Raw genomic sequence first — 25,336 nt, forward strand, 5'->3', positions numbered from 1 at the left:
TAATTAATTTTGAAGAAAGTTGAAATTTGTTCACTACTATTGTTATAATAATGTAAATTACTTCTCTAATATTATATTTAATTAACTAAAATTGCTGTGCTCAATTAAAAAACTTCCAACTAACAGATTTATTAGTTACAAAACACACATCTCTCACATACATACAAATTAGAAGTGTATTTTCATGTAATTTAGTTTTGGCCAGTTCTATGGTTTTTAAATCCAGTTTTGGGTAGTTTTAACCGGTTTTAGCCAGTGGCTTGGATAAAATCAGTTTTGTCCGGCCAAAACTACAACCCTGCACTGTACTCGAAACTTCAAAGCAGCAGATCATGCTGCTTAGAAAAGGTTAAAGAAAACCTTTGTCCAGAAATAGATTCCTGTGATGAAAAGGCAACCTGCTGTTATATTGTATTTCATAGCTTGATAAACATAAGTGTTCACAGGTTATTACAGGTATTTTTGCAAGCTTTCCTTTTTGTGACTTTTGTGAAAATTTAATTTTGTGTCAACACTAATTGAATTTTATGAAATTTTTTTTAAAGAAAAAATTGCTAATTAGGACCCCAGATTCAGGGGAACACAAAATTTGACAGGTTTTTGAGATTATTATCCTTGAAAAAGATCTAATTTTTTTGATGAAAAAAATATTTTACAAGAGACATAACTTTGTTTTCCCTTTTAATTGAACAGATCTGTTACAGAACGTGGCAATCGGAAAGTTCAGAGAAAAATCGGCTGGTTTTACCACGTTTTTAAGAAGTAAATACCTTAAAGATGAAAGTGAAAAACAATGAACACAGGGGTGCAAACTCTAGAAGGCGCTGCAGTGCTTGAGCATCCCCCCAAAATAATGGGGTTGTTTCCTTCAGTCAAAAGTAGTACTTTCAGTCACTGAAATTGATAGAATAAGCAAAAAAAAAAAAAAAAAAAAAACATGGACCCAGAAAATTCTTTTATTTTCCCAACAATTATCTTTTAATGTTTTTTTAAAATGTCTGATTTTTCAAACAAGGCATGGTCTTTATGATGTCACAAATGATGCTGTTTGGCGCATCTTTGTACCCGCATTTCCAATTTATGATAATCAAGTAGTGAATTAAAATTGTGCTCTACGCTTGCTATCAACCATATTGTTGCCAATACACGTGAATAAAGATGCAAATTAAATATTTTGCTCTGTGAATGGCAACACAAAATGGCATTTTATCATTTGTGATGTCATCGGCAAGAAATGTAAACAATGAAAGGGCACCAATTTAAGTAATTTTTTTCAAATATTAAACTTAAACAAATTATTTAAAAAATGGTCAGGTCCTATGTTTTTAAGCATGCTCTTTCAGAAAAAAATACTTTTAAAATTTTGGAAATGATCCCATTGTAGGGGTGCTAGGTATCTCCACCAAAAGTGAGCAGAAGAAAAGAGGAAAATATTAATTTTTCTTTCTAATTTTTTGAATAACAGAGGAAGTATTTTTCAAATCAAAGCAAGGAAAAGGATATAAAATTTAGGTTTCAGGGATAGCAATACCTAAAATCAAACGATTGAAAACAACCAAGTCGAAAACAGACTTAATTTTTATCGAAATGAAAAAATGGTGTTTAATGAATATTTTCGATTAGATGGATGAAACAAAAAGTTTTCAAATGCAGTGTAACCCCGATTTAACGATTGTCAGGAGACTGGAAAAAGTAATTGTTGAATCAACAATTAAATCGAGGAGCATTGACATTCAATGCAGTCAAATCAGGACCAGTGAAATGTATCATAAAATTGAGGAAGTCATTGAATCTGGTATCGTTTATTCGAAGTTAAACTGTATGCGTTATCAACAATCATTGTTCTTAGACCATTTGACTTTCATGATTTAAAATTTTACATATAAATTTTGATGCTGCACACATACACATTTATATAGATACATAACCCATGATCATGTGGTGCAAAAATAAAACACTCTAAAAATATAGCAATCTTTGATTTATAGCTCACGTTTTTATCTTCCCACTAGATAAGCTCCAAATAACAATATGCTGATCACTTGAACAACTGTACAAAGAATCATCATCTATCAACCAGCAAAGATCATTCACAGTTCCATTGTGTCCATTTTTCTAAAAACATATTAAAGTAAAATTTCTTTATCTATTATTTATAACGATAATAAGCAAAAGAATGAAATTAATTGCAAAATATATATATATACCGTGGAGCACCATTTATACGTTTCACTTTCATACGTTTTCTTAAATTGGTCTCTGCAGAGTCAGATACACATTAACCTATATCTATTATACATTTTTTCCTTTATACCCTTTTTTCATACAGTCCCTTCAAAAACATATAAACAGTGCTTCACTGTATCTTGTATAAAATTAATTATTTAATGTTAATTATAAGTTGAAAATTTCGCATTTTAGAAAACAAAAATGTCAAATGCATAATGTATAAACATAAAAACAACTGCAGACATCACATTCGATTTGTTTCTTTATTTATGAACTCTTTGCAGATAATATTGCAATCCATATTGCAGCCAAAAAAAAAAAAAATCACAATGTTAATACACTTTTACATGGGCACCTTTCATAGTTCCGAGATAATTTAGATATTTTGCAACTCTGTCATATTTTTAACTTTGCAGCATGTTTCGTACATCAATAATTTTCTTTATCCCCCTAGCTGTAGCTTGGTGCTTTGAGATTACCTTATAATTTTAATAAAGAAAAAAAAAATTGGGGAAAAAAAAGAGCTACTAAGTTTATTTATAAATCATCTACATTGTACAAATAACTAATTAATTATTTGAAGTTTTATGTATCATTAACATAATAATAATATATAACTTTATTAACAACTAGTAGTACCCGCACGGCTTTGCCCGTAGTAGAAAATTAAAAGGTCATTTGGTTTGCCTGTATATTTACAAATAGTGGATGGTGAATTTCTCACCAATTTGCTCACCCATGTAACGATTCCACGCTATGGTAATTTAATTGTCCACGTTATGATAATTTGCTCGGCAAAATGTTCTTAAAATTGTAATAGCAAAAGAACAAAATCAAATTTTCGAAAAATTACTTCGAACTGCACATCCTTATGCTACAAACTAATTTTGTGACAAATTTCATGAAAATCAGCCGAATGGTCTAGGCACTATGTACGGCATAGAGATCTAGACAGAGAGAGATCCGGACATCCAGACAGAAAAGATCTAGATCTCAAGACAGAGAAATTTTCAGCTTTATTATTAGTAAAGATAAAACGGAAATTTGCCCACAAGTGTGGAAGGATATTTTGAAACATTATATTGAAAGAATTAAAATAAAATGGTCATGGATAGTCATCCTCATCATTAATCAGCCTTGTCATTCTGCATTTGAAGAGATATAATAAACTAAAAATTCAAATAACAAGGTTATTTATTTTGTGAATTAATTGTTAAATATTAAGTAAGAATAAATATACTTACAAAAACTGAATGCAGTTCTGCAGTCGTAAAACTGTAAAGAAGTACATCACCAGTCAAAGTTCCCATAGCAATAAGATGGAGATCTGATGTCATAGGAGCATCCCCCTTGGATATTTTGGCTTTTTTCTTTCCATGCTAGAATCAACATACAACTAAAATTTAAAATTCAATAAACAGAATATTGTAAAGTGCATTTCATTAACATATAAACTTAAAAGTGAAATAATTTTTACAAGTTACTTCAGAAATGATTTCAAATCACTTCTATTACTTGTTTGGATCAAAAATGAAAAAAGAGCTGATGTTATGCATCACATAAATTCCTTTTACTCCAATTTAATGTCATTTCCCCATTATTGGCATTTTTAATGTGATTCAATAATTTACTCTATAAATATCACCAACAGTGGCCAAATTGAAACCAGATTATAAAAAATAAAAAAAAAAGAAAAAACTCCAAATTTGTCGCCAAGTTGGCGACCAAAATACTGGGGATATATTGCCAAGTGTCCGCCAAACTATAACACCACTTGAGCTTGCATCGAAATTAACAATGATTTCCCCCCCCCCAAAAGGGGCAAAAGCAAAAGACCCCTTTAGAAACACCCGAATGCAACCAAAAGAGGAGGTGCACAACTAGACCCCACTAGGAGTCTACGTTCCAAATTTAAACTTTTTAGGACATACCGTTCTTGAGTTATGCGACATACAAACGTCACGAGAAAACTCATTGTAATTAACTTGGGAATCGTCAAAATTGATATTTCGTGTGTACGTTCTTAGGCACTTATCCACGTGTGGTCGGGTCGAAAAAAAAAAAAAACCTCAACATTCATTCGGGGGTGAGTAAAATGGAAATTAATGTCGATTTTTGAGTGAAATTTTTTTTGTGCATACAATACTTCCTTTTTTGTAAAAGTAAGTAAAAAGAGACTAGGAACACTCAAAAAAACAGTCAACTCTTCAGACCGACTTTCCATTATTGGAACCCTTCAGTTAGCGATTGCATGAATTACTGTTTTATTACTGCACAGATGTGTGTGGAATGCTAATTTTATTAACATATACTATTTATTAACATATGAACCGAATAAAAGTGTATACCAGCAACTGGGGACTGACTAAAAATTTGAATTTTCAGCTCCTTATAATTCTGATAAGCTGACAAGAATAGTAAGAATGATAAGCCTGGGGTGAGGCCAAGAAAATAAGACAATTCTGGCTTTTGCCTTGAGAGATAACAAATACCTCCTCTACAATTTAGGTATAGTTCTGAAGTCCTTGCAGAAACTGAAACATGGAGAATTTGGACCCAAGGATTTTAAGCATATTGTCCATGAATATGTAAAGTTACTTTAAACCTGGAACCCCCCCCCCCCATTCCGTGTTTTTAGTGCCTTTACACAAGGACTTTCTAAACTGGTCTGCGGACCCAGATTGAGATAAAATGAAAAGTTTTCTGTGAACACTAATCCTAACTGAAAAATTTTCTGCTAATAATTATTTTGCCTAATTCATCCTTAATTTATATTAAAATATGAAAAAGGCAAAAAAAAAAAAAAAGAGAGAGAGAGAGAGAGAAAATGCTTAAAAATCATTTAATTTTTTTTTCTGCAAAAACATATAGTTTATGCTTAGTTTTCACCAACTGCAGAAAACTGCCTTAACCATTATCTTTTGCGCAATATCAATCACATGATCATTATTATTATTTTCATTTTACAGGGAAAAATTTCATGTAGAGCTGATAAAACATGAGCTACCTGCTTTTTATTTGAAACTTTTATGAAGACATTTGATTTTGTAAACAAATCAACAAAAACTTTTTATTCATTTAAAATTAAGTATTTCTGCAAATATAAATACTGTATTTTTCTGCATATTATCCGTTAAAAAAGTTTAAAATTAGCATGCATATTATATGCCGCCACGTATTATCTGTGCTTTTTTTCTCTCTTTCTCAACACCAACGCATTTAAACTCAATTTACAGCAGGATTTACCAATAGAGACCATTTTGTAGTCTAAAGTTGTCCATTTTACCTAGCTTGAATTTTTCTCTGACCCAGTTCAGGCTGTGTAAAATAAAAAATCCTATAGTCAGTCTCCATTTGCATTAGTTTATTCCTTTGTCTTTAAGAAATTAGCGTACTATGATCACGATTTCAAGAAAAAGTCATTTTTTAGATCTCCTTTTTTTTTTTTTTGAATTAACGTTAGTAGTTAAAAAAAAAAAAAATCTGCAGAGCCAAAAATTTTTTGCAAAAACTGTTTGCATGTTTGTCTATATTATCCAAGACTGTGCGGACAGGCTCCTTGGGGGTCCTTTACCTTCTGGTAAGGAATCAGCTGTAAATTTAGGAAATTTTTTTCAAAAAAAGGTTAAATAATGCATAATCAATGCTTTGGCATTTTTTATTTTTGAAAAATGGAGTTATTCCTTGAGCACAACTTCCAGATATCTCGAGATACAATGCTGCAAGATCTTGCAAATAGGTGGCAGAATTGTTTTCTGCATCGACAAATACATGCAGTCTGCCGTCGTTGAATGATAGGCATAACTGTAAACTGCTCCTTTAAAATCTACTTTCTAGGTTACTTGTCATTGCTTTCAGCTTCGTTTGAAAAACAAAAAATACCAACTGCTTGTTGAAAAGCAATAGGGTGTTTATTCATTTGCCAAAACTTACATTGTGAATCTTGATTTTGAACCTATGTAGCCACTGAACTAATACTGAAGCTCTGTCTAGATTCCAGCTAAGCTAAATACTGAAGCTCTGTCTAGATTCTGACTAAGCTAAATACTGAAGCTCTGTCTAGATTCTGACTAAGCTAAATACTGAAGCTCTGTCTAGATTCTGACTTAGCTAAATATTGAAGCTCTGTCCAGATTCTGATAAAACCTATTCGGCTCCAGCTATCCAAAAAGCTAAACCCAACGTATTAAAATCGTTCAAGTTAAAACTCTCATTTAGTAATTCAATGTTTAATTTTGCATTTGAATCGTTTCCTGTCCTGTTCATTTCCGTCTGACCAATTTGATTTTTGTGCTCTGGAATTTGTTAGGAGCAGTACTCCAGAATAAAGTTAAGCATTTCAAATTACATATGTTGTGCTTTTTGAAATATAAATGTTCCCCATCAATTAGTAATTGTTAATTTGAACAAGTTCTATTAATTATACGTGTTGTAAGTCTTCTTTTTCAGAACCTCCCGTGAATTAGTGCATGCATCAGGTTTGCTCGGATTTTATCAAAATAGCGACGGAAACCCGGAAGTAGAAAAAAGGTAAAATAACATGTTCAAGTTCTTCAAAAGTAGCATCGAAAAAGACAGCAATAACAAATGCAAGCAGAAAGGATCAATTTTTAACCTATCGCCCCTTTTTAAAATAGAATATATACAGAGTACTAGTCTTTCCTTTCAAGAACAACAGACAGTGGGTAAATATACACTCTAATAATGACAGGGGTCCGCAATGATTTCGAAAGGAGGCCATTGATAATAAAGTTCGAGAAGCCCTGCACTAAGCTATTCACAAAGACACCTTTTCATGCATCACAAATATGCAGCGTTAAAATCTTGCTTTCTTTATTATTTCATTTTAATTACATCACTTTCTGAAAAAAGATGGTTAAAAGTTAGATATAACGTAATTTACTTCATCAATATGTCTAACTTAATTGCATAACACAGCTTTAAATTAAATCCTAAAAATGTACACATTTGTGCGATTTTTGCTGCATCTAATTGTGCAATAAATAATAGAAAATCAGAAGATCATATGCGAAACCACGTGTTAGATGAAAAAATTGCCGATTTTGACGCTACTGTAAAGTGTTCGACATAAACAACAAAGCTTAGAAAAGGAGTATGGAACAAGGAGTACATCAAAAATATACTTTTTGCAAGAAACATATGATATATCGTTCACGTACAGTAGTTTGTTTACATGGTCCCCAGCGAAGTGACGAACACGTTGCCGACAAATGAGCACTTGGTGTATATTCCTGTTTTAAGATATTGGTAGATGCTTCCCAAATTTTTAGACAACCATCAGGACTTGAATAAGCAACATATTCACCATTTTCGGAAAATTCTACAATGTTATTAAAGCTATTCATTGTTTACAATTCATTCAATGACTGAAAAAATTATTTTTTAAAGAACCGGTGTTTTGTTGCCATTACTTATTAGTAATAAATAAAGCTGAAAATACGAAACTCTCAGAGAGTGGAATTAATGGAGTATCTCTAAGGCCCATTCCAACGGCGCGGCGTGGCAACGCTCATTTAACCAGAGTCCCCGTCAATGTTAGTGATTGCGTGTGTGGCATTACAAATGCGCTTAATACTTCGTTTTTTTTTAACACAGGGATTCAAGTGAAACACGGCCGATCGCAATGCACCGATGCGATCGCTATTTCCCCAATTTGAATTCAAGTGTAACATTGCGATTGTCTTCAGTCCCGATTCCCTCGCAAAATTTGCAATTGCTCTCGAGCTCCTGTAAGTCTGGAAAATCCCTCGCAAGTGCAGAAAAACATTAATGGCGTCAGTTTTGAATGCAAAGTTGATTTTAGAATTAATGGAATGTTATTGTTGAAAATTTTCAATTCTAAATTGGCAACTCAATGCAAGACTCGTGTTTTGTTTACCGTAGCATTTTTGCAGTAGACTTCATTTTAAATTGGAAGTATAATTGGTTTTATTTACTTAAAATATGCGATACTTCTTCAATTTAACATTGTTTTCATCCACAAATGCAGTACTTATTTTAATTATGACTCAATACAACGGCTGAACAACAGTACAAGTTGAATTACGACTGTGATGAGAAATTATAATTAAATTCTCTTCATTGTTGTAATTTTACTAGTTAGTATTATACTAGTTGAGAAAGAAAAAGAAAAGGGACTGTTGAAAGTGAGTAAATTTGTTTAACGTTCACTATCTTACTAATATAAAATCTCAAATCTAGGCTACTATTTTTTAATTATTTGCTAAAATTGCCTTTACTTGCGTATTATGGTACAATAACAAAATGCATCAAACTTAGCTACATGGCCCCCGGCATAAGTTCCTACTATGACATGCATTGTACTCCCATTAAAAGTTAAACTGTGAAAGTCTGAAATCTGGTAAATGTCGACACTAGTCAGTGCATATTAACATACACATACCAAAGGCATCAGTGATGAATTTAATATTTCTGGTGAATCGTCAGTAAAAGTCAACATTCTTTACTTTTGGTGTTTTACAGTAACAGATTTGTGCTGCATACACATGATTTTAAAAAAGTAATTGGCAGAAACATTTCGCTGTAAATAAATGAAAAAAAAAAGATAATTAATTTGAATTCTGAAATTTTGAATTCAAATTATGTTTTTCGCAATCACGAGTTGCGACAGGACCCTACTCATTGGGGGCTATTGTTTCTAGAAACAGCTCCTGTCCCCCCAAGCCTACCCCACCTCCTGGCCGGTTACAGATGTATAGTTGTGTGTGTGCAGGTATGTGTAGGCGTGCGTGCATGTGTAGGCTTGTATGTGTGCGTAAACCTGGGTGTATGAGTGTAGACGTGTGCGTGTGTGTGTGTAGGACATGGACGCCTCTGACCTGGAGAAACGGATTCTAGGGGGCATTGCTCGGAGCCGCACCTGCACAGGCCGGTGGTGCTGGTGTCCCTGGTCCAAGCTGAAAAAGGAACCACAACATCAAGGACGGTCAAATGAAAGCAATAAGCAATCGTGATTGCTCAATAACGATCCAAATCCCATTGTTTTTTTTTTCCAAAGAGGAAAAAATAATGGCAGTACTTCACAAAGGTGCATATACAAAACGTAGTCAGACAAGGAGGGCAAATTTCGAATTCAGTCGTTTAATACTGGTTTGGGAGGGGGTGATAGTGAAAAGCGAGCAGTGCCAGATGTTTAATTTTTCTGTTATTTTTATATTTTTGTGGCAAATGTTGAAACTGATGCCCTCACTAGTAATGGACATTATTAAAACCTTTTGATAATCTAGATCTTTTGAAATCGAGAACTCCAGGTGAGTCAATCAATAACCGAGAATTCGTGACAATAAGAGTTCTCGAGTGATTCGATTATGCCCATCACTAGTCCTTACCCATCTACCTTCAAGGTTTTATATCAAGTTTGAATAAATTTGAAGAAAATAATTATGGTGAATTTTGCCACCTTTCAGAAGTTGCCGCCTGTAGCAAGGGCTTGCTCCCATATATGTAGTACAGTCCAACTCACTAAAAACAAGCGTAATGAGACTGCAGCATTTGCTTGTTATATATAACAGAGTGCTTGTAAAAAAAAGAGTTTGTGGAAAAAATCATGAAAATTTATACATACTGAGTTATTTTTATATTTCAATATAACACCAAAGTTAGCTATTTGCTTTGAACTGTCTTATTTCTCTCTTTCTTGTTATTTTTTCAAGGATTTCGTGGTATGAAAAACATTGCCAATGGCATCTGCGGCTCAAAATAGTTCGAATTTTTTCTGCACTTTAGAAACTATTGAATACTGTAAGCCCCGCTTAATCGAGTAACGGATAAACGAATAACCCATTTATACGAATAAAACCTACTGGAACCGAATATTTCCCCATAGATGCAATGCTAAAGATCCTCGCTTAATCGAATAATTTCCCCGGATAATCAGAAAATATTAATCAGCTTTCACAAATAATTTTAATCAGAAACATTTTGAATTCATTAGAAAAAAATTAAGTAAGAACACTTATTGTTTGCGTTCGACGAACCTCACCGGTCGACCGGTGAGTAACCGGTTACTAACTGCAGCATTCTATCATCTTTCGGTTACCATTTTAAGCTGTTGATTGGTTGATTAAAGCACATGATCCGTTAACTGGTTGAGCTGGTCGCAAGCAAGCATTGAGTTAAACTATAAAGTAATATTTATTTCCAACTGTCTTTACATTTAAAAAAATAGCCCAGTTGATAACCTGATTAAATAACACAAATAAATACTGTACGCAATTTAGACGATGATAAATTGACAAATATTTAATGTAAGATACAGTGAGAAGGAGGGGGAAAAGGGTATCAGAAAGTGTTCCCAAAAGATCTTGAGCGAGCAATCGCCTATTACGGAATTTTTCAAAAAACAATGTTGTTCTGAAAAAAAGTGCCAAAAATAAAGGTTTCATAACTGAAGTTGTAAGCTACTTTTTATAATTTTCATACGTACTTGTAATATACTTGTTTATATAAGAAACTATTTTGTTGTTTATTTAGCTTATTTCTAAAACTTAAGAAATAAGACTAATTATTTTCCTTAAAAACTTGTTTTTTTATTATTATATTTTAAGACAAGTTGTAAATTTAAAAAGGTATAATATTTCTTGGAATCGACGATATTCGATTAAGCCGGTCTGACAGTATGTCCAAGGCTTAAGACTTAGAGCTACAATATCGTCGGGAGTATATCTCAGAAATGATTTAACATTCGCTTCAACAAATATAATTTCTAAATTCTCCTAAACTCCACGAATTTTTTAAAAAAAGGCTGTGTCTTCACTTTTTCTCAGGATTTATGTCTTTTTTTTTTAATTCAAAATGTTAATGAAATTTTTTGAGAAATAGAATAATGTTTTCTGCAGTGGAAATTGACAGAAATTTTATGAATGACAAAAATATTGCTCGCTTGAAGCGGGGTTTGCTCGATAAGGCGAGTTACGTTCTTATAGGCTTAACATTGTACCAGCCAAAGCTTTTTGATTCCCTCGCTAAATCCAAGTTCTCGTTAAAACAGGGCTAGTTATAAGCAAATTTGACTGGATTAACCAGATATACTACAAGAAACGGTTCTGTAGGTAATTGAGACCTTTTAGTAAATAGACAAGTGCTCGAACAATACGTGCACAAACAACTTCTGCCGTAGCTTCTGATAGGATGGAAACAGCATTGTATCCTCGTTGGCTATGTTTTTGCCCATTTACTTCAAAATTCGCACAGTCGGTTTGCTGCAGCTGAGTTTTGCATCTAGTTATATTACAACATGCTTCCTTCTCCCTGGATCCGGCACTTGATGTACGAGAGAATAACCTGCAATGGTACCAGACAGTCCGGTTATCACATCCAAAGACTGCAGTTTTGTTCTTATTAGAACTGATCAGTCTGAAATAGTGTGAACAACCGAGCTGGAGGCAGATATCAACTCATTGGAGCTGAGAGCGCCAACAAACTGGCAGACAAAGTAAATTTATCTCACCAGTGAGTGTCCGCAGCATGGTGCGGTTCGACTTGTGGCGGGTTATACAGCATGTAGCTCTGTAATACTACATGAAGTACATGGCTGGTTTTAAAGCTAATGTATGCCTTTACGTGCGGCAGTGATGGGAAAATTGTATTACAGCAATGCATTTGAATTCTTAAATCTCAGACTTGTTTACGCAGGGCCAACGAGAGACCATGCCAGCCTAGTCGAAAACTAGGGGTCACAGCTCAGAGTTTTATGAGGAGAGTGGGGGCTGGGGACCAAACTAACAACAGGTTTTCCTTGGCTCTCAGCTGCCCTGCCTTTACCCCAAAACCAAACCAATTCTCACTACTACTCCGTATCCCTGACACAGCTACAGTCTTGAGGGAAAATGATTCCAAATTCTAGAATTTCAAAGCTTCCAACTTGTATCTTCTAACCTAAAATTGGCCTGACACTGCAACCCCGGTTATAAATAAACCTTCACCTCCACATAAAAAAATTCTCGTTATGCTACAATGCCCAAAAACATCTCTTGTGTGTCCATTTCCAGGTCTAGCAGGCACCTTGTGAGCCAGCTTCAGAGTTTTTGCCTGCCACATGGCGGTCCAAAGAGAAGGATGAGCAGGGCATCCCCCGCCGGGCGGGAGTGAAGACATGACAGCGAGCTCTAAACTGAGCTTTAGCTGCATTAAAATTTATTCTTTTTACTTTTATTCAGTACTAGTGGTACCCACACCGCTTTGCCCATAGTAAAAAATTAAAAGGTCTTTTGGTTCGCCTTTATATTTAAGTAATGTATGGTGAATTTCTCGCCAATTCACTTGCCCATGTCACACTTCCGCGTTATGATGATTTCGTAATTTACTATTCCACATTGTGATAATTTGTTCGGAGAAATTTTCTGAAAATTGGAATAGAAAAAAACAAAATTGAATTTTTGAAAAATCGCTTCGAGGTGCACACCCTCATGCTACAAACTTTGCTAAATTTCATGAAAATTGGCCAAATGGTCTAGGTGCTATGCAAGTCACAGAGATCCAGACAGAGAGACTTTCAGCTTTATTATTAGTACAGATTTAATTTAAAATACTAACACATTCCTATCATTTTTAATAAAAGGAAAGATAACATGGTCAGTCTCATCGGACGGCCCTGCCCCTGCTTTCCTACCCTCTGTGCGGCCTTGGTCAGGCCCGGATCTACATACTCGCAGACCCTGCAGTGTGTGTGGGGAGGGGGGCATGCCACTGAAAGTGCCCCCCGGCCCTTAGTGACATAGAAATTTAGTAGGCAGTTAGCCGCCGTGCTGATTTTTGACAGGGGGCCTCAAAATCGATAGATTCGGGCCCGGCCCTGCTCATACTGTGTTCTTTCATTGTTCGTATTACAGTACATGTAGGTGTAATTAGTTTTATAATTTTGTATTTGAATAAAATTTCTTTTTTGAAGCTACACTTATTTCAGGGTAACAAGAAATTAGTTTACATTTTACTGATGAAAAAACAACTGACTTCCCTTAATAACAAAGAAGATATACTGCAATCACACCTGTTTAAACGAAATCAAAGAGACCTATTATGATCTAGATGAACTAAAATAAGTAAAATACAGTAAAAATGTTCAGTTGAAGTAAAAAGAACTTATCTCTGCACAATGTGTATCAGCATTTCAAAACTGGATGTATCTTATCAATGTGATTATTTGTAACTATTCTAGAAATTGGCTCCAACTTTTGAATTTAAACTTGTACATAACCCAAACTATTAACAAAAACTCTCATTTTGCTCATAAGTAAACATATTTTTACTTATTACTTGTGCAAATGTATTCAACGTAGGGAAAAAAAAACATGTTCAAATCAAACAGATATTACAATAGGCAGTTTAAATTCAAAATTCTCTAAGTATTATTCAATTGTTGTTGTGAGAAAATTATTTGAAAATCTTTAATCCTCATCAGATTCATTCTCATCGGATGATTATCAAATCGTAATTTTCCTTTAAACATCATGCGTTTTATTCAAAACAAATACAATGTGCATGTGGAACATATAGAGCATTTCTTAAACGGCAACATTTTTTATCCAGTTTGCTTTCTTTTCCAACTGTAGAACTGAAAGTTGAAAAAAAAAATAGCACTGAATATATCCATTACGCGAGCGAACATGAATTCAACATCAAAACAAATATTGCATCACGATTTTAACCATCTCAAACCCAGGGAGCTCAAACCTAATTCTCTCATTGGTTGACATCAGTTAATCGCTCCAAGTACATGCGATTATCATCGACCAGTAGCTCCTACCCCGACTTCTCACTTGCGATTGTCCAAATTGTTTCACTTGAATTCGACTGCCAACAGCGATTGCAAATCTCGGCGATTGCGATTGTCTTTTTTGCGATTGTGTGTGTTTCACTTGAATCCGGCCCTAAATGATGAATATGCGTTGTAGAATTACAATCGACTTACGATTGCATTAAAAATGCTGAAAATAGTGCATGTGATATGCTGAAAATACATGGTGCAGCTTATCAATTATGCGTACATGAGAAGGCACTGAGTAAGAGCCCTTCCTGACAATTTTTATATGAGTGGAGAAATAGATAATTTTTTAATTTTTATTTTAGTTATTTATTTTTTTTGTGTCACACTTTGCTTTTCTTTTTCATGTGCTAAAAAAGTCATGCTTTATTTTTCTGTTCGTTCTGTAATCTGTTTTGTATCGAAGGGAATTTAGAAGAGGGGCAATTGAAATTACAAAAACATCGAGGGAAAAAAAACAGGCAAATAAAAACTTTTAAAAGGTTGTGTACTTTTTGGCAAATTAATCGAATACTCAGTAAAAATTGTTTTTAGGTAGAAAAATTAATGATAGTCGACAGAGAAAAAAAAAGGGTTAATGTTTTATTACTTGCTCGCATCGATTTTGATGCAATTAGTTTTTGATCACCCCTCTAACCCACCGATAAATATAACAATGAATTTATATGTATGTAAAGTGATCAATGGTAAAAAATGCTGTAAAAGAAGGGGTCATAGATTTAGAAAATAGGCATCCAGAGAGTAACATACTGCCCATTTGAATAATTCATTATTTTTATAAGTACTTGATAAAAAATAAAACTGAAGCACGCTTTACTCAGGAGCTAGCTGTAAAGATTCATCTGATTATTTTCAAGGACGAATTAAAATTATTTAAGGCACTACATTTTACTTTATTGTATATTTTTATAATATTGTTCTAACTTTGTAAGAAACAGCTATTTTAAGCTTAAAAGAAAAAAATTCAACAATAGACTTCTCGTTACAACAATTTTTTTTTTTTTTTTGAATTACGAGTAGTGCAGAAAACGAAAAGGAATGGAGGTAGTGTATTATGTTTTTTTTCTCGTGCTAAACAGATTGAAATAAGCAAGATAAAAACAAGTTACACGAAAGAATTACCGAAATTCCATATTCGGGATTAAATAAATAGGCAGATATGAAATTTGTGATACATGACTTTTACATTTTATAATGAAGGATGTAGCAAGGAGCTGAATTTTACATATTTTGGAATTCCTCCTCCCATCCCTACTATTTCTTAGAAATTTTAAAATTCAATGTTTTTAGCCACACGTTTCCAAATTTCCGAGCACTTGAAAATGACATTCAATTTTTTTAAGCACTTGTTATTTTTTTTAGGAACGAATCATGCAGTTTTTCATGAGTTAAAGGTCCCCACCATGGCGAGGGTCTAAGCTATAGCTTGTTTAGCTTATAGGTAAATCCGGCCCTGGTAGTAGCATTGGCATGTGGTGCACACCTACTATTATAATTGTTTCACCAGGTTTAAATGTAGTGGATTTTAGTAGCAAGCTCCCCCCCCCTCCCTACCCAAAGAGAAAAAGTATTTACAACTGTAATTTAACTTCAAAAAGTAGATATCAACTTTTTTATTAAACTTTTATTTAAAAAAAATACACAGCATATTAGCATATTTGAAGAAAATAATTTTTGTTTCCTTAGGAGTATCATGGGAGAGAAATCAATATAAGAGAATATATCTAATTCAATTCCCTGATTTAAAGTTTAATGGTACAGGCAATTCATCCATAAGTTCTTAGATAGAATCGGTAACTAACATAATGAAAGCAAAAAAATATAGTATAAAAGAGTTTCGTAAAAACTTTGGTATTAAAAAGTGTATTATGCGGCAGTTTTTAGCCTACTTTTCCAGTAAAGTCAGGGAGAGAAGAAAAAAGCATGAAAAAAGGCTTATGCATCTTAAAAAACTGCGGGGAAAAAAAAAGCATCTGCGTCTGGCGATGGACCCTTCGGGCCTTTTTCATTCGAATGCTGGCAATCCGAATTGTGATAGCATCTTAGCACGTTAATAGTGCGATAGCATGTTCTTCATCGGTTAGTTTTCATCGAAGCATGACAAAACTATAAGGTATAAACCAACCTAAGGTAAGCAGGAAGTCGGGAAGGTACCAATTCCCTAATTTCGTATATAAAATTGACTCCATTACATAATAAAAAATCAATCGAACTTTATTAACATCACACATAACATTGTTACACCTCAAGAAGTCGTCGCTGAATCAAATTAAAAATCTATCGAACTCGATCACGTGCGTCTTTTACGTTTCAACAATGAGGTGTTTCCATTCGGCAGTTTGTGTAAAATGAAATAAATAAATAAATTTAACAATTGAAATACAACAAATATGGATGAGGTGTTGCTTTATATATTACTAGAGATGATCCTTACGAGGAAACATTGAAAAGGGAACCGGAACGTCAATAGCGGTCAAGTGAGAATTCGCAACTCCGGTGCTCGAATACGCTACCTTGCGGTGATTTATAAAATTAAAGAAAAAGGTTAAACATTGCGTTCCACATGTGTATGTTGGTAAACATGGGCAGTTTGTTATGAGTATTTATTGCCGCATTCGATGTGTCAGCAACAGAAATTGTTTCCTCGTTTGTAATTGTTTTGTGTAAATTTGTAAAAATATGTTTTTTCCCCTTAAGCTCGAAAAAAGGATTTAATAACATTAGTAGAAGAATTCGTGCTTTATCTCTGCCCAGTTTAAAAATAATTAATTTAACTAATCTTATTTTACAGCAGCATTTAGTTGGAATAGACAGTATGCACAATACTTTCTTGAATATATTATCGTAGAATGAAATGATAATATGTTTAACCAAGAAAAAAATTGGGAGCAAAAGCCGAGAATTTTCAACGCCAAAATACACTGGTGTGCAAAAATTAAGGACGAAGTCGAAAAATTAGCATATCAGCTTAACGAAGAGGTAGAGCGGACAGAAAGACCAATCAAGAGATTAAGTAAGGTGATGTACGGTAGCACATGCGCAGATATGCAGGCAGACGTAATGGGGGAGTGTCTGAGTAGTATAAAGCATGTTGTCGGTGTAAGATCAGTATTTCTGGCAAAGAGATTGCACGCCGTATAGCAGTTAAAATCACACCGAGTTGCTGCCTCAGCGAGAAATGGCGAATAATCAATCTGTTAGACGACATCTGGATGCTTTTACCCGAGGTCGAATCATTGGGAAGTTGGAGGAAGGCCGCAGTGTGACAAGTGTGGCTGCAGAGTTCGGAATTGCTCACAGCATCGTTTCACGACTTTGGAGACAATTTCAAACTACAGGAACAGCTATCCAGGGGTTCAGTAGTGGTCGTCCACGAGGAACCACACCCGCAGATGACCGGTATTTGTCTTACAGGCAAGAAGAAACAGGCGGCAGACAGCGGGAGAAATCGCTAGACACGACACAGGCGACTGGATGACTGATATCGCGTTTTACCGTGGCCAGAAGACTGACGGTGGTGGTCTGTTTGCACGATGCCCTATACGGAGTGTACCTCTAACGCCTGACCATCGGAGAAGGCGTTCTCTGTGGTGGCGGGAACACCGGAATTGGAGAGACAATGAATGGGGACGAGTACTCTTTACAGATGAGAGCAGATTCAGTCTGAGTAGCGATTCTCATCGCATACTAATCTGGAGAGAGCGGAGAAGCCGCAATTATCCCTCGAACATCATTGAAAGGGACAGGTATGGAGGTCGCGGTGTTCTCGTTTGGGAAGGCATTATGCTTGGTAGTCGTACAGACTTTCACATCTTCGACGCAGGTTCAGTCAACGGGACCCGTTATTGTAACGAGATTCTTCTTCCATATGTGCGTCTTTTTAGAGACGCTATGGATCCGCAGTTCCTTTTCATGGACGACAATGCACCATGTCATCGCACAGTAGCTGCCGAACAGCTCTTAGAGAGTGAGGATATTGAACATATGGATTGGCCGGCACGATCTCCGGATCTCAATCCCATCTAGCATGTATGGGATTTTCTAGGTAGATGCTTGGCAGCTCGTACCTTACCACCAGTAACGATTCGATTGGCGCTGCAAGACGAATGGGCAGCAATGCCTCAACAACTCATTGACACCCTCTTTCTCAGCATGGGCAGACGCTGTGAAACCTGCCTAGCAGTCGGGGGAGATCATATAAAATCATAGGAATTCAAAACAGTCAAATGAGAACAATAAGCAATGTGATTGCTCAAAAAAAAAATCGAAGTTGTCGTAGAGTATTGAGATAGATGCAGAAAAATGTTTGTCCATCTATCTGTCTGTCCCGCTCCTGAATAACTTTGAGTGAATAGTCCGATTTGAAATTTATTTTTTGTTCGAAAGATCTCGGCGAGGACACCTTTCCCACCTTTCATTTTTTGATTTGAACAATTCTTCGTTCAATTTTGAACAGTTTAATAAATGTAAAATTAACACATAAGGGGAAATTCAAGGAAATATATGAATCCCGCACTTAGAGGCGAATTTGCTTCAAACGAACTTTGTAGGAAAAAGTTTTTGAAGAAGAGCATGTTGTCGCCTCGGAGCAACAGTAGGATATCTTAGTGTTATTTCTGGGAGTAGATGTCTTTTTGTTACTCTGAGGCTACGATGTATAGAAAATATCTTTTTGATTTGAACAATTTTCCGTTCAATTTTGAACAGATCAAACCCCTTAACATTAAAACCTACGGTGAAACTAAAAGTCAATATTGATCCCGAATTTAAAGGCGGATTTACTTCAAATAAATTTTGTTGGAAATAACTCTTGACAACTAACGCCAGACTCCAACTCCTAGAATTTTAGAGCCTTCGACTCCGAATCTGACTGTACCCGAAAATTAGTTGGACTCCTACTCTGCGACTGCGACTCTTACTCCGCAGTTTTGGCAAAAAATTAGAGTGTAATTTCAACAGGTTTTATTACTACCGGTGCATATAACCTTTCAACATGATACAATTATAAATTTTGTTGCAATGAATCGCTACCGGTCAGTGTTGCGAATGCCGCCAAAACAGAGTGGCCTTCTCTGGTCGAAGACCATCCATAGCCGGGGGCGATTGACAGCTACTCCGCGAGATTTCAGTAAAATTAACAGGAAAAACTAATGGCACACCAAACAAATCTTCCATAAATGGCCCAAAAATGTGTTCTAAAAAAGGGAACTTTTATCAGTATTCGAAAAGTAAACTTAAAAAATCTTTTGAAAACTATCCCCCAAAAGGAAACTTCAATGTTCTAAAAAACGAAAACAAGTTTCTGTGTTCAAAATGTATTCAAAAAGGGTCTGAAGATTTGCAATGTTGTTTTCAGCAGAATACCACAATACATAAAATTGGCTTATGTGCAATGTATATGCAGATATCCATGATAAAGCCAATTTTGATTCTGTTTCGCTTGAGACTCTTTGACCTGTTGTCATACGAAGCTGTCTTCACAATTGAGTAGCATTGGCTAATTTGACTCGACAAGCTGTAACAGGATATATCGCTCATCATTTGGGGAAGGAGTGGGTAGCAAAAAGAGAGACATCACACATCTTTTTATAAAAATATGCTTATAAAAAACTGCGTGACACGTAACAAGAAGAGGGGGCAGGTAAGGTGAAGTATGACACTTTGGACAAATGGGGGAGGTGAGGCGAGCATGTTGAAAAAAAGTGTGACATCATTTGTGTGTGTGTGTGTGAGGTACACTGTCAAAAAAATCCCTTTTTATACGCTAAATTTTCCCTCATTTTGCTACGAAAAATATCTGTCTTTCGAAAAATCGTATTTATCTGTCATTTCTCGCAAAAAGACGGAAACTTTCTCTCAAGGCGGCGCGCGCATGCGTAGTTGACACTTTTATCGTTCTTCACCGTCTAGCCCGCCAAAGATAAACCCAGCCTGCCGGAGAGCTGCTGCTGAAATCGGTAATGTGAATTCGGGACTTCAAAAATAATCTTCAGCAGGACTAATTTATCCGTATGGTTATTGGGTGAGTACTTATTTTATAATTTGATTCCATAAATATGTATTGTTCCTCTTTACTTGAAACCAGTACGTAATATAGATTGAAAACAAAAAAAAGTTTCTTAAATTCGAAGATGAGTTTACGCCGCCATATTTGAATTTGTATTAAAACAAAGCTTCTATTTGTATTGTGCAGGAACATAACAGGGCTTATGCGAAGCTTCAAACGTACTTTTATTTGGGCTTACTGAAAAAGATTTGCATTAAACCTCTTAAGGATTGTTTTGGAAGTCAAATCGGGGTTGAGACCACGGCATTTCCATATTAAAAGTTGTTACGTAAATTGATTTTACAGTAGCGAGACAAAAATGTTCCTTTTGTTAACTTTCCAATAAGCCTTGAGAAAGGTTTTTGTTGAAAAATTTTAATAAAAACAGTGTAATTTCGTTTTATTAAAAAGTTGTCATTGTTGAAAATGATAATAGAAATTCGTATGCTAAAGAATAAATTTTTGTTTCTATTACTTGAAATAATCTATAAATTAAATTATTCAAATTGAATAGTTCAAATATTAATTCTTTATTTGAAATAATTTATATTTGAGCGAACCTTTTAAATTTCTCTATCGATGAAGATATTTTCCTTATGTTATGAAATTTAAAATATTCTGTATCATAGAATTCGATTATTTTCATTTTTAATTCACAGGCCTGGATCTACAGTGGCTCCCAAAAGTGTTCGTACACTTTGAAATTTTTTAGTAAAACCAAAATAACTCGAAACTGAATTCGAATATGAAGTCCAATATTTTTTCACATCATTCCTATATCATTCTTAATACAACCTATTGGTTTTTTCAAAATATTGACGGATCTTCTTTTTGAAATGGGTCAGAAAACGAAGATACAGAGAAATAACACGCCACAAAAGTCATCGTACACACAAATATTTTCGAATAAATTCATGATTAAAATTATCAAATGCGGTTTTATTAATATTTTTGTATTGTGTTGACCCTTTTAAGTCATTTGGCTTAAATTTTTTGTTTATTTATTCCTTAATATTGTGCTTATTAGTGTAAAATGGCTGGTATTCGTAAAAAACAGAAAACACCATTCAAAATTTGAATTTTTTCCCCACAGTAGTGGTAAATTGAATTGAAATGTCTCTAAATTAGTTAATTTATTTGTTTGTATAGTAAAGTGCTTGATAAAATGCTTTAAAGAAAGGAATCGAACCGAAAACAAGGTAAAAAAAGGTCAACCGGCAAAGTTGACAAAACGTGATCGGAGATTTAAAGTTAAAAAAATTATGAAAAATACACATTTGAGTGCTGTAAACGTTTCTGCAGAGTTAAATGAAACATATTACATTTAATTTTCACCTAAAATTGTTCGCCAAGTTCTCCGATTAGCTGGATTAAATGGGACCTCTTCCCGCAGAAATTTTCTTGGTCGTGCGAAAAACAGAAAGCTTACGCTTTTCGTCGCAAAATCAATTATAAATAAGTTAAAAACGTTTTAGAATCACGTCTTACTTACAGATAAAAATTAATTTAACATTTTTGGTTAAATTGTTGTATAACTGTAATTAGAAGAAAAAATTAGGAAATTAATCTTAAGAACTTAGTTGGATCAGTTAATCAGGACGGTGAAGGTGTTTTAGTGTGAGGGTGCATATCAGCATCAGGACTAGGTAGTTTGTAATTTTTTGATGAAATAATGAATCATGCTGTTCCTTTAAATATTTTAAAAACCAATTTTGAACTCTTAGCCAAAAATTTGGTTATTGGAAACATCTTTGTTTTTCATCAAGATAACGATAAGAAGCACACGGTTTTCAACATTTGCGTCTAGTGCCACGAAAATTGTCCTAAAGTTTCGAAAATACCCCCTAAATCTCCAGGTTTTAACTTAATGTAACGTATTTAAAGTTATCTGGAGGCTAGATTACGAAAATAGGGCTTTAAAACAAAAATAGAGCTAGAAACAGTAAGACTCGAAGTGTGGTAGAACACTTACTCAGAAATTACGCAAAAAAAGAAAGAAAAAGAATGAAATCTTTTCCCAGACGTTTAAAAGGTGTTATGAATATTGTATGATATTCTACTAATTAATAACTTAATCAAAAGTTAGATTATTCAATAATATATAGACATTTTAGAAAGTGTACGAAGACTTTTGTGAGATAAAATTTCCGACACTTTTTGGTTTTTGATTTTTAAAAAATTAAGTTTTAATATTTTTTAAAAACTTTTCATGTAGTTTTGTTAAAAATTGATCATAGATCTTATAATTAAATACCTATTTCGAAATATTAATTCTAACCAATTGATTGGGGTCTATTTCGTTGAAAGTCGCAGGTGTACGAAGACTTTTGGGAGCCACTGTATAAATTTTGGGCCGCAATGCCAAAAATCTGTAGGGCTCCCTAACCGCCCACTAAGTTGCTCTATTCCCCCCCCCCCCCCCCGTCCAAGAGTGATAATTGTACGTTTTTAACTGCTTCATTATTTCTACTTAAATTTCGAATTCATTTATTTAAATGTTTTATTTATTTATTATTATTGTTAAAAGGTTTTTAGCTTGTTTAAATGCTTTTGGGTAGCTGTGTGGAGTTTTTTATCCAGATTTTTAGAAACTCATTTTATTAATAAGTTATATCAGCAAGAAAACAAGTGTGTCATAACTTTACATTGCCCCCCTCCCCCACCGTCCTTGCTTATATGCTTTAGTAATATGTGATGAGTTTAAATTTTTCTCACATTTGTACCAAAACATTGAAAAATATATTGAACTGTTAAAAGACTTAATCTCAGATTTTAATAATTTATTTTTTTATTTATTTGGTTTCTTGGGATGTGGTTTCCTCTGAGACGTGCCCCCGCCCCTCCCCCCCCTTGCTGTAGGATCTATAGGTAGATAGATCCGGGCCTGGCAATTCAAGCGAGGGTGTTATTTTTTAAACTATTAGACTTGCTGAAAATGAATATAGCTAATCAAATGTCGTTTTCTGTTTGTGATTGAGGCTTTAACAAGAGAAACTTTCTGTTTTTAATATTTTTTTATAAAGGATAGAATAAATATAATTCTTATTTTGGTGCGCTTTCAGAGCTAGATGCCATCAACACAATATCTTTGCCTCAATAGCAACTAATAATTTTTCGTGTCATAGTCAAATTGCAGTTGGAAATCAAACAGGATATTAATTTGAAATGAATTGAATTCAGTTCAAATGAATTAAATTTCTTTTAGCATTATATTTGGTTTCAAAACTTGGTTTCAGAACTTTGCGTGTAAAACAAATATGCATATGTAGGTGAAAGCTCAAATTAGCGATAATTGTTTAAGTAATCGAATGATATGATAATTAGAATATAAATGGGGCATTCCACGGTATTTTTGACATTCTGTAGAGTCCGTAACGTGACCTTTTTTTGCCATAACTTTTTAATTTACCGCATGATTTGCAAATTATTTTAATTTGAGCTGGTGTGTTGGTAGGAAAATATCAAAATAAAATAATATGCTAATCAAACAGTAAATTAAAAAGTTATGGCAAAAAAGGTTACGTTACGGACTCTACATAAATGCCAAAAATACCTTGGAATGCCCCAAATACTACTTACTAGAAAGTTATATAGCATTTTAAATAAAAATCAAAATGTAGCTAAAACAGTTAGAAAAGGTCCATTTCAGCCAACAATTCCACTGTGTTATAAAACATTACTATTTTTGGCTTCCTTAACTGGTTTTCTATCTCCAGCTCAGTCACTTTCTTATGCCGGGCTGATGAGTGCTAATAAGCACGAAACTGCAGTCCTCGACTGGAAATGACTGAGCTGGCGGTGTATTTCATGTATTATTACTATTTGTGTCAGTGATACTTTTTCAGAATGTTAGGGGAAAATTTTTATGGGGTTAATATCCAAACCCCTTTTTGGCCACATGTTGATTGTATTGCTTTTTGCATTGAAGTACTTTGCTAGCTTTTTTTAATATTCAAATTTATGAAAAAACCAGGTAATGTAATGTTGAAACAGAATCAACTGAATATTTATAAATTTTTTTTATAGATTTTTAACTAGGGAGGCACCAAATACTCGATTTTAGTCTAACAACCCATTGATATTACATTAACTTTACTATAACTAATTCATTTAAAAATGAAACATTAACCAGAAAAAAATAAGTTTGTATCATACTATCAAGTGTTCAAAAGTCAATTTAACTGCTAATTTTGTCTATTAAATGTGCTGCCGAAAATATCTCCATTTCGTAAATAGTAGAAAAGTTGATCAATAATATTTGGAAGGAAACATTAAATGTTGCAGTATTTTAATTTTTGAAGTTTTACAGTCATAGGAAATATTAAATAGAGATGTACCAAATATCGTTTTGGTAGGGTACAGAGTACTCGACCAATTATGTTTTGAATGAACCATTGACATAGGACTCGATAAATTTTGAACTCATATGAATAGCTATATAGACCTCCACATAATAGTTTTCAAAACAAATTCCAGCTAAAATTCGATTTTATTTAAAATGTTATGTTTATGTCAAATTTTACGAAAATTTTTTTTTTTTGATTAAAAACAAATAAAAGGTATGGTTAATCAAGTTGGAATTAATAAAAAATTATATGAATCTATTATAGTTCTAGTCGTCCGACAAACATGAATAATGTTTTTAAGCAAATAAAACAATGTGTATGATACAAAATAAACAACAAATAAACATTTGTATTTTTAAACACAAATGTTCTGGAGCACTGCTGACACATGTTTCGGCGTCACAAGCAATGGTTTTTTCAATTCACAAACGGTAATCTTATCTATGTAAAGACATCCATCTTTTTTTTTTTGTCGTTACAAATACTTTGTACTTTTTCATTCATTGAAATATGTGTATTGAACAATATTTAATTTTTTACAACTACCTGGTATTGACCAAGTCAGTGGCATACATAGCACCCTCGCAAGGGAAGGGTGCACGCTCTAAAATAAAATAACACTATGTTAAAAATTTTAAAAATTCATACAGAACCGGAGGGGGGGGGGGGGGGGTCAAAGAAATCTATGTACTCTACTGAGCCGGGTACATCATCAACATCAAAATTTGGCCAAGTATGAGTACTTGGTGAGTTGGCCAAGTACTCGGTACGTCTAATTAAAAACTCAAAATGAGTCGATTATTTTTTAAACAATTAAATATTGAAATGAAACTATCAAGAACTATTTGTGCTAAAAAGTTGATTATTTACATATTGATATTCTGTGTTTTAGATTTTCCCGACATTGATGAT

At 34.0% G+C, this 25,336-nt stretch overlaps 2 protein-coding genes across 2 annotated transcripts in view; both read right to left on the reverse strand.

Annotated features, from left to right (window-relative positions):
• The window catches only part of LOC129217600 (WD repeat-containing protein 43-like), a 28,130-nt gene extending 20,492 nt beyond the window's left edge, over positions 1–7,638 (reverse strand). The window contains exons 1-3 of the mRNA XM_054851926.1: positions 7,410–7,638; positions 3,474–3,608; positions 1,994–2,115 (exon numbers count right to left, since the gene is read on the reverse strand). Coding sequence (XP_054707901.1) covers positions 1,994–2,115; positions 3,474–3,608; positions 7,410–7,595 — 443 coding nt within the window. The 5' untranslated portion in view covers positions 7,596–7,638. The remainder of the gene's footprint in view (positions 1–1,993; positions 2,116–3,473; positions 3,609–7,409) is intronic.
• A 3,861-nt stretch (positions 7,639–11,499) lies between these two features.
• LOC129216743 (uncharacterized) overlaps positions 11,500–25,336 on the reverse strand; it is a 47,278-nt gene continuing 33,441 nt past the window's right edge. The window contains exon 2 of the mRNA XM_054850960.1: positions 11,500–11,553. Within this exon, the coding sequence (XP_054706935.1) occupies positions 11,500–11,553 (54 nt within the window). The remainder of the gene's footprint in view (positions 11,554–25,336) is intronic.

This window comes from Uloborus diversus, chromosome 2 (genome assembly GCF_026930045.1).
Source record: "Uloborus diversus isolate 005 chromosome 2, Udiv.v.3.1, whole genome shotgun sequence".
Classification (NCBI taxonomy): Eukaryota; Metazoa; Arthropoda; class Arachnida; order Araneae; family Uloboridae; genus Uloborus; species Uloborus diversus.